General features: G+C 46.6%; 1 protein-coding gene across 3 annotated transcripts; it reads left to right on the top strand.

Annotated features, from left to right (window-relative positions):
* Window positions 1–2,350: 2,350 nt before the first annotated feature.
* On the top strand, window positions 2,351–7,374 carry LOC146251594 (uncharacterized). Of its 3 annotated transcripts, none has more exons than XM_084680578.1 (14): window positions 2,351–3,364; window positions 3,469–3,540; window positions 3,634–3,752; window positions 3,874–3,919; window positions 4,023–4,117; window positions 4,253–4,739; window positions 4,877–5,215; window positions 5,319–5,390; window positions 5,484–5,602; window positions 5,724–5,769; window positions 5,873–5,967; window positions 6,095–6,581; window positions 6,719–7,061; window positions 7,151–7,374. In XM_084680578.1, the coding sequence occupies exons 1-14, from the start codon at window positions 3,317–3,319 to the stop codon at window positions 7,240–7,242; spliced, it is 2,460 nt and encodes an 819-aa protein (XP_084536704.1). In that variant the 5' UTR covers window positions 2,351–3,316; the 3' UTR covers window positions 7,243–7,374. The 3 variants fall into 3 exon arrangements, with proteins under 3 accessions (XP_084536704.1, XP_084536703.1, XP_084536705.1); XM_084680577.1 differs by having other exon boundaries at window positions 2,352–3,364; window positions 7,148–7,374; XM_084680579.1 differs by having other exon boundaries at window positions 2,353–3,364; window positions 4,253–4,502; window positions 7,148–7,374.
* Window positions 7,375–9,977: the final 2,603 nt, after the last annotated feature.

The raw sequence follows: 9,977 nt of genomic DNA, 5'->3' as shown, positions 1-9,977 counted from the left end.
GTGTTGTTCTCTGGCCTCCCAATTACCTACTTGAAAAATTTACAGCGGGTACAAAATGCTGCTGCTAGACTATTGACAAAAACAAGAAAGTTTGATCATATAACCTCTACTCTTATCTCTTTACACTGGCTCCCTATCCAAGCCAGAGCTGATTTCAAAGTTGTACTACTAACTTACAAATCTCTACATGGATTGGCACCACTGTACCTCTATGGTCTCCTTGCACCCTATTGGCTATCTGGTAATACCCAAAATTAAGAAAAAAACTGCTGGAGGTAGGGCGTTCTCATATAGAGCACCTCTTCTCTGGAACAAATTACCTGTCTCAATTAGGGAGGCTGATACTGTTTCGACATTTAAAACTAGATTAAAAATGTTCTTGTTTAGTCAATTCTATGATTGTTAAAGGTAAGTATGTGTGTACTTTCTATGTAAACCTGGGGTGTGCGTTTGCCTATGTGTGTATCACATGTAACTTTTAAATTGTAATTTTAGCTTATGTTCACACTGCCCATTTAAATGTTACAAATAAAGTAAACCTGTTATTGTATATTGTTACTGTAATAGTTCCGTTGCTGTATATTTTTATTGTTATAGTTTACTAGTTGGAGACAACGGGGGGCTGGTTATTTTCATCCTTATTCGTATAAATATAACCTATTTTAGAGTTGTTTCCCCCGGAACAGATTTCATGTTCCAACCAAGGAGGGCTGTTGCTGTCTTGGTGTGTGGGGCTGCATCAAATACCCTCTTAGCTTTGTTAAATTGCTGCACTAGTCCACACTTGACCGGTGGGGATTTCATTCTATTACGACTGTAACTGTTAGCTGTTCCTGGCATTCTCTAATCCCTGTTCTCCTCTCTCCCCCCCCACACATCCCTTGTGGTGTGGGGGGTCTGAGCAGTCAGGACCGGCCTGGTCGTCGGTCTACCAACGCTGGACCAGGTCGTCAACCGGAAACCATTCTCCATGACGGCCAACAGCGAGTTTCCAGGTCCCATCCAACGTCCATAAAGCCGAACAATGGATTTTTGGTGTTTCAAAACCCATTGACATTGTATGACTATGTTTAGCTTGTGTTCTGCTCCTCTCTGTTACCAACTGTCTCTGGAGGAGGGGATCCCTCTCTGAATTGCTTCTCCCAAGGTTTCTTCCATTTTTTCTCCAGTTGGGAGTTTTTCTGGGAGTTTTTCCTTGTCTTCCTTGAGGGTTTAGGTTGGTTGAGGGGCAGTTCTATGGGCGTATGTGAAGCCCTCTGTGACATGCTTGCGTGTAAAAAGGGCTATACAAATAAATTTGATTTGATTGATGCTAACATTTCACTGGGTCTTGCAGCTGTTTGATTGACTGAAATTATTATAAAATGTTATGTTCTAGCCATTTGCCTACTTTAGCAAGTCACAGTATTTCAAAGCACATATAATGTAACTGAGAAGACGCATAAATAATTCCTCTTTCAAGTAATAAGCCCCCGTTCAAGTGTTAGGCATCAAATTAGCTGCACGGTCTATAGCTAGAGATATTGGGACGAAGATGCAATACAGTACGTAACAGAAAGTGTTTTATTCTGCAGAAATTGTGTAAATGTTTAATGTAACAAATACGATTTTTATAACACCTCAATTGTTAGCATTTGTATATTATTACAGCTCATCTTCGTTGGTCAAAGGCACAATCTTTACCCGGACGTGACCTGTGCATGAAAAAGTGGAACTTATGTAGGCTACTTAGTGTAGTGCCTCAAAAAGTTAATGTCAGGCCCTGAATGATCACTAGATATAAAGAAAACGTTGACTTCCACTCGGTGCTATTCACTGACAGTCAAAATAAATAGTATATGTGCACTGCTGTTCATAGACGAGCTCCAGGTGTCGTTGCTGCGTTGCTAAATGATAGCAACTCACCAGGACACTTTATCAACTCTCCACTCATTCTCCTTGGTACAATGAACAATCCATTTAATTGGCTTTGACGGCCACAAGGTCGACTTGGTTAAAAATTATACGGCTGCGGGCCATCATATACATTTATCTTGCCACCTCTTCTTCATCCCAGTAGATCGCCATAGTTCTAGTACTAGACTGAGGCTACTCTCCTCCACGACTCCCCAACGTGACGTCATCGCCGAATTGCGCTAATATGCTAATGCTAACACAAAAAACGTCAAAAATTTGTCTTAAACACCATTTTGAGATTTCAAGGAATAATATACATATCTTGAGTGCTTTATGTACCCATTAATCAACAGTGGTGGTTAACCTGCCATATGGACTTTAAGCTACTGTGCTGTACTACCTGTAGCCTAGTCTAAACATAAATAGCTAGCCTACTATTTATGCGTCGGCTACTGCTGTAAATAAAGTAGCTATAATATAAACATAGTATAGACTCATTCCGGTAAATGCAGTGTAACTGTTGATCTCATTTTGATCTAGTTAGCTACCTAAGAAGTACTGTAGGATAGCGCTCACTTTTTAAAAACGTTAGGCTAGCCTACTGAGTAGCAACAAGACCTATGCTATGAGTAAAGTTGATATCTCCTGTTTTATTGGACTCCCTCCTGAAGTTGGTTATCTCTTATTTGGACATAACAGTCAAGTTATCATAGCTAGCTCTAGCATATATGATTTATTTCTTGAATTGACCGCTTCACCAAATTAGGTTTATTTTTGATGCAATTTCGATGCAATTTCGTCCTACAATCGTACGTTTTAAAAAAACGTTGTTATTTGTGGATCAAATTTACGTTTTAGTGTGCGCTTTCTTTTTTGTATTCCTGTAGGAGCACAATATTTCCCTCCTCTGACCAATTGGGTTTTTTTGCCTTCTTTTCGTAGGTGTACTCTATAAGCTAGCTACTAGCTAGCTCTAGCTACGAAGGTGACGTACTAGATACAACCAAACAACGCGGTCACCGTGGAAACGGTCGAATTTGACTGCTGTAAAATCACGTTAAATGTAGTAAATCCCTTAACGTTTCACCTTAGCTAAGGAAATCATTTAAGGGATTCTGTGCAACCCCCTTAAGTAAATCCCTTAGCTAAGGAGAAATTTACCCTTAAGTGTCATACTTAAGGAAAAAACTTAAGGTGTTTTGTGCAACCGGCCCCAGAACTCTACAGACCAAGCCGTCTCCATGGAAATATAATATAAACATTCTAATGTCTTTGCAAAACCCAGAGATCCCACTTTAAGTTCATCATTACCACAATCAATTCTGAAGATACTCTCTATACTGAAGATACTCTCATACGGAAGATACTCAACTGTTTTTAAACATTTTCTATAATTGAGTCTGTTATCGAGGCCCCCACCATGGATTGGATCAAAGAAGATGACAGAGTCCTGTTCAATCCCATAAAGGTATTGGATATTTCTGTGTTGTCTGTGTTTAAGTAATAGATTGATTATTTAAATGATGATTTGTTTCAATCTATTGAATTTAAAATGCATTTCTTTGATCATAGGACTTCTATATAGCAGGCATATATGGCCAAACATTACAACTGTGTTGGGGATCTGAATTATATTCTGAACCGGTAAGGTGTCTCCCATGAAAATGTATTAAACTCATTCAACTCAAACAAATGTAGCTTTTCAAGAGATGTAACTGGTAATCTGTGGTCTTGCAGCTGAAAAGCCTGATCCACTTTATGGATTTGAAGAGAAAAGGGGAGGTGCCACCGGAAATCACGGAGGTCATCTTCTGTGATTGGCTGGTTTCTCAAAGCAAAAAGTCCTTCACTGCACGGTAAATTCCCCGTCAGTAGGGTCATCTGACACTGTTGAACCAAAAGTTACAATGTGGTTAAAACATCAGGGATTTAGAAGAAGAAAGAAAAAAGGGACCGACTGTGTTGTTTTCTGTGCAGGTTGTGGAGGAGCACTCTGGAGGACAGCTGTGAGCTGGCCTGGCTGGTAAGGACACTGTCAGAGGAAGAATCAGACTGACCAAAACACACTGACCTTCAGATGGATCTCCACACTCAAATACACATCTAAATCCTCTGTCTCCTTTCAGACCTATGAGATCAACTGCATCCTCAAGACGGCCAACATGCTGTGTGAAGCCACCAAGAGGCTGGAGGCACGGCGTGCTGCCTCAGCCTCCAACCAGTAAGACCAATCTGTCCACATCAGGATTGTTCCAGAAGTGGAACACTGTTCAGTATTAATCCTCAATGGACTGTGGATTCAGGTACAATCTTCATTCTCTTTCTTTCTTTCTTTCTTTCTTTCGACCAACGGCAGGCTCTGCATCCGTGTTCAGAGTGGTGTGGCCACCATCATGGCCGACGTCTCCAGGGAGCCGCGCTCCCCCACCCTCCTCAGCCCCAAACAGGTGTTGGTGGAGCTGGTGCCCAGGGTCCTCATGGCCCTGTGGCCCCAGTCCAAGATCCACACCTACCTGGCTCTATCGGACATGGCTGTCGGAATGGCGGCGGCCATCTTGAAGAGAATCTCCTCTTCGGCCAAAGAGGCCGGGGATGTCCTGATTCAGGTCGGTTATTCCCAAGACAGGTGCTCTGAGACGGTCGACGCCATCCTGGGTAAGACCTCAGTGATGCTCCTGCCAGAGCTCTGGTCTGAAGCCCTCGACACTCGGTGTCTGAGACTGATCACCCTTCTCACCGACGTCATGGGCGCTCATGTCCTGGTGATGTTTGGGATGACCCCAGACACTGGTGTCGAGACAGGCCAGAGCTCTGAGGAGATCTCAGCTGCCAAAGCCACAGAGGTTAGTGACTTAGTGACAGGTTCAATGAATGGAGCTTCAGCTATTAAAACTGTAAATATCTCTACACAAACATTTAACTCCAACTGTGGGATATCCTTTATCCATAAATGTCATACTGCATGTGTTTTACATTGAAGGCCCTGATGGATGGTGACTTCATTGAAAACCCTCACAATATGGATGCCTCAGTCATTGAGGCCCCCACATCTGCTGAGAAGGGTGTTATTTCTGAGGTCTGCAGCACCATCATTGAGGGCCCTGTTGTCGAGGCCCCCATCACTGAGGCCCCTGTTGTCGAGGCCCCCATCATTGAGGCCCCTGTTGTCGAGGCCCCCATCATTGAGGCCCCTGTTGTCGAGGCCCCCATCACTGAGGCCCCTGTTGTCGAGGCCCCCATCATTGAGGCCCCTGTTGTCGAGGCCCCCACCATGGATTGGATCAAAGAAGATGACAGAGTCCTGTTCAATCCCATAAAGGTATTGGATATTTCTCTGTTGCCTGTGTTAAAGTAATAGACTGGTTATTTAATGATGATTTGTTTCAATCTATTGAATTTAAAATGCATTTCTTTGATCATAGGACTTCTATATAGCAGGCACATATGGCCAAGCATTACAACTGTGTTGGGGATCTGAATTATATTCTGAACCGGTAAGGTGTCTCCCATGAAAATGTATTAAACTCATTCAACTCAAACAAATGTAGCTTTTCAAGAGATGTAACTGGTAATCTGTGGTCTTGCAGCTGAAAAGCCTGATCCACTTTATGGATTTGAAGAGAAAAGGGGAGGTGCCACCGGAAATCACGGAGGTCATCTTCTGTGATTGGCTGGTTTCTCAAAGCAAAAAGTCCTTCACTGCACGGTAAATTCCCCGTCAGTAGGGTCATCTGACACTGTTGAACCAAAAGTTACAATGTGGTTAAAACATCAGGGATTTAGAAGAAGAAAGAAAAAAGGGACCGACTGTGTTGTTTTCTGTGCAGGTTGTGGAGGAGCACTCTGGAGGACAGCTGTGAGCTGGCCTGGCTGGTAAGGACACTGTCAGAGGAAGAATCAGACTGACCAAAACACTCTGACCTTCAGATGGATCTCCACACTCAAATACACATCTAAATCCTCTGTCTCCTTTCAGACCTATGAGATCAACTGCATCCTCAAGACGGCCAACATGCTGTGTGAAGCCACCAAGAGGCTGGAGGCACAGCGTGCTACCTCAGCTTCCAACCAGTAAGACCAGTCTGTCCACATCAGGATTGTTCCAGAAGTGGAACACTGTTCAGTATTAATCCTCAATGGACTGTGGATTCAGGTACCGTCCTCATTCTCTTTCTTTCTTTCTTCCGACCAACGGCAGGCTCTGCATCCGTGTTCAGAGTGGTGTGGCCACCATCATGGCCGACGTCTCCAGGGAGCCGCGCTCCCCCACCCTCCTCAGCCCCAAACAGGTGTTGGTGGAGCTGGTGCCCAGGGTCCTCATGGCCCTGTGGCCCCAGTCCAAGATCCACACCTACCTGGCTCTATCGGACATGGCTGTCGGAATGGCGGCGGCCATCTTGAAGAGAATCTCCTCTTCGGCCAAAGAGGCCGGGGATGTCCTGATTCAGGTCGGTTATTCCCAAGACAGGTGCTCTGAGACGGTGGACGCCATCCTGGGTAAGACCTCAGTGATGCTCCTGCCAGAGCTCTGGTCTGAAGCCCTCGACACTCGGTGTCTGAGACTGATCACCCTTCTCACTGACGTCATGGGCGCTCATGTCCTGGTGATGTTTGGGATGACCCCAGACACCGGTGTCGAGACAGGCCAGAGCTCTGAGGAGATCTCAACTGCCAAAGCCACAGAGGTTAGTGACTTAGTGACAGGTTCAATGAATGGAGCTTCAGCTATTAAAACTGTAAATATCTCTACACAAACATTTAACTCCAACTGTGGGATATCCTTTATCCATAAATGTCATACTGCATGTGTTTTACATTGAAGGCCCTGATGGATGGTGACTTCATTGAAAACCCTCACAATATGGATGCCTCAGTCATTGAGGCCCCCACATCTGCTGAGAAGGGTGTTATTTCTGAGGTCTGCAGCACCATCATTGAGGCCCCTGTTGTCGAGGCCCCCATCACTGAGGCCCCTGTTGTCGAGGCCCCCATCATTGAGGCCCCCATCATTGAGGCCCCTGTTGTCGAGGCCCACATCGCTGAGGCCCCTGTTGTCGAGGCCCCCATCACTGAGGCCCCTGTTGTCAAGGCCCCCATCATTGAGGCCCCTATCATTGAGGCCCCTGTTGTCGAGGCCACCATCATTGATCAGGTTCTCCTGCCAGGTAGGAAACTCATACTCAGAGATTGTGAGGCCATTTTACTTGGTGAAATAATGCCTCAAATGAAGATGCCTGCTTCTTTCTTCCAGAAGTCCCCATCAGCAGGGCTAAGCGGGCGAGGCGTGTCTTGGCTCGTATCTTGCGAGCCATGTGTTGTGGATGTTGCTGTGCCTCCAGCGATTAGCGGGCCATCCCTATTGGCTACCAGAATGGTCTGCCTGTTTGGACCAGAATGGACCATGCCTTCTGCATGGTCTTGTTCATCTGAACAACCACGGACCATTTAAAAAACTCTAGAAATAAATCTAACCTCCCTCCCTCCCTCCCTCCCTCCCTCCCTCCCTCCCTCCCTCCCTCCCTCCCTCCCTCCCTCCCTCCCTCCCTCCCTCCCTCCCTCCCTCCCTCCCTCCCTCCCTCCCTCCCTCCCTCGAAATAAATTAGTCTTATTTCAAATGGTGTGTCTTTGAATTGTTATTGTTATTAATATGAAACAGAAGGTATGTGAAGAAGAACTCTGGGAAGCCCAGAGGGAAGGGAGGGTAGGGGGGGGACCCTCACTGGCTGCTGATTGGTTGGCTGGTACAGGAGTTTTATCCAATTCTGGTACACAAAACTTGACCTCTGTGTCTAGAGAAGCTCCAAGTATGTTCTGATCTGTCCTGTCAAACACACACAAACATGCACACAACTCCCTTGCCCTTCTTCTCGCCTCCTCCCTCCATCACACACTCCTTAACCCCTCCTCCCTCCATCACATACTCCTCCACCCCTCCTTCCTCCATCACACACTCCTCCTCCCTCCATCACGCACTCCTCCTCCCCAGCCTACTGATCCATGAGGGACAGTTCCCAGACCGTCCCAATACAACTCTCTGCTCCACTGTGTGTTCTCTCTAAGAGTAGGTGTGGGCCCTGTGTGTGTGTGCGCTTTCTGAGCTAAATTCTCCAAGTCTTCAAGTTCCACATATATCTCACTCTGACACATACACACACACACACACTTCATATTAGTACATATGGCTATGCAGTGCCGCCGCTCCCATAACGCGCACTACGCGCTGTGCGTATGGCACCAAGTTCTGAGGGGGCACCAAAAATGTGCCAACTGAAAAATCATCATAGTTATTATAATTATAATGCTGATATTATTTCAGTAGGCCTATATAAATAGTACGCACCTTTTAGGCATGTTTATCACAAAACAGGCAAAACAAGAGATATATTTAATTGCTCAAAAAACGTTACGATGGTGCCCCCCCACCCCCACCCCACAAAAAAACAAATACACACTCAACTTTCCAAGTTCGCCGTGAGTGCACTTTTCTATCTCAGTGGCCTGACGAACTTTGACATTAGGCTAGGTAAACTTTTCGAAAATGGCCTCAAAAAGACAACAGGAGTCAGGGGCAGAAAAAGAAATAAACTGCAAGATGATGCCCGTGCATCACTTTCAGGTAAGTCCATGTTTAATCATTGTTAAATACGGGAAATATGCTGCTAACTTATAGTTAGCCTATGCACACACCTCGAACTAGCTGACGTTATTGCTAATTTTAGCACACTCAAATATGTTAGGTGCAAACTAAATTTAGATTGTACTGTTAAACATTATCTATGCATTTGAAATAACTGACGGCAGCTATATGTTACTTTACTGTACATTCTATGATGCTTTTATATACGATTGATCAAATAGTTTTTAAATGAGTAATAAAGGTGGAGAGCTCCTTGGCTGCATGCTTTCAGTGCGCATTGCGCGTGAGCATTAACTCCGTAACCAGCATCATATCAAACACAGAACGTGGATGCATTGACAGGGCAGCTGTGGTGGTGGTGGTGGTGGTGGGGGGGGGGGGGGGGGGCATCATAAAGGAATTATGCATAGGGCACAAAAATGTCTAGCGGCGACACTGTGGCTATGTTCATAGACCTGATATGAGCGCACATGGCTACTCTAAAAGCGGTTTACCGTCCAGACACTGCCTCAGGCACCTGGCCCTAGCTTCACTGAATGCCTCCATCTTTTTCAGCTTTCTCTCTCTCTCCCTCACTTTTCTGACCCAACCCTCCCTCCCTCCCTCCCTCCCTCCCTCCCTCCCTCCCTCCCTCCCTCCCTCCCTCCCTCCCTCCCTCCCTCCCTCCCTCCCTCCCTCCCTCCCTCCCTCCCTCCCTCCCTCCCTCCCTCCCCTCCCTTCAGAGGATGTGTGAGTGGATCTGGTTTCCTGAAGCGTTTAACACCTCAGCCACAGAGCCCGGGACAGGAAGTCAACTCGATTTGGAATGTATCAGTTGCTCCGAAGCCCTCTCTCTCTCCCCCCCATCCCCCTCTCCATACCTCCTCCATCCCCCTCTCCCCCTCCTCCTCCCGCCCTTCAGCCTACAGCTGGCTCAGCATGCCCTCACCCTGCTGCAGTCCCAACTTTCCCTCGCACTCGTAGACTCGCGCGCGCGCGCACGCACACACACGCACTGACCATCTCCACATCGGTTGCACGTATTGCGTTCGACGCCACTGAAACTTCTAACTGAGTAACCGCGCGCGCGCGCACGCACGCACACAGCCTGGCGTTGACCTTGGCTCTGGTTACAGTCTCAGGGTTCACTCACCGGCCAAGCTGGCAAGTGAGAGAGCCCCAACGGCCAAGACAGAGGCCCTCAGTGCCTGCAAGGCTGCTGCCATCCATTACTGCTACGAGAGAGAGAGAGAGAGAGAGAGAGAGAGAGAGAGAGAGAGAGAGAGAGGGGAAGGCAGGGAGACAGGGAGGCAGGGAGGGAGGGAGGGGACAGAGAAAGCCAAGCTAGAGGTAAAAAAAGAAAGAGAATGAAACACAGACAGAAAGAGAGACAGAGAGGGAAGGAGGGGCCAAGCTGGAGGGGGAATAGAGAGAGGGAGAAAAGAAAAGATGAACAGAGAGAGAG

The sequence above is a fragment of the Hypomesus nipponensis genome, chromosome 18 (genome assembly GCF_054491055.1).
Source record: "Hypomesus nipponensis isolate SF chromosome 18, ASM5449105v1, whole genome shotgun sequence".
Classification (NCBI taxonomy): domain Eukaryota; kingdom Metazoa; phylum Chordata; class Actinopteri; order Osmeriformes; family Osmeridae; genus Hypomesus; species Hypomesus nipponensis.
This window is presented reverse-complemented; position numbering and strand designations above follow the sequence as displayed.

Bases quoted from the DNA above. Each gene is read 5' to 3' on its own strand.
- LOC146251594 (XM_084680577.1), top strand. From the start codon at position 3,317: ATGGATTGGATCAAAGAAGATGACAGAGTCCTGTTCAATCCCATAAAG. The intron at 4,740-4,876 runs GTTAGTGACTTA...TTTACATTGAAG, and splicing joins CAGCTGCCAAAGCCACAGAG to GCCCTGATGGATGGTGACTT. The intron at 7,062-7,147 runs GTAGGAAACTCA...TCTTTCTTCCAG, and splicing joins TGATCAGGTTCTCCTGCCAG to AAGTCCCCATCAGCAGGGCT.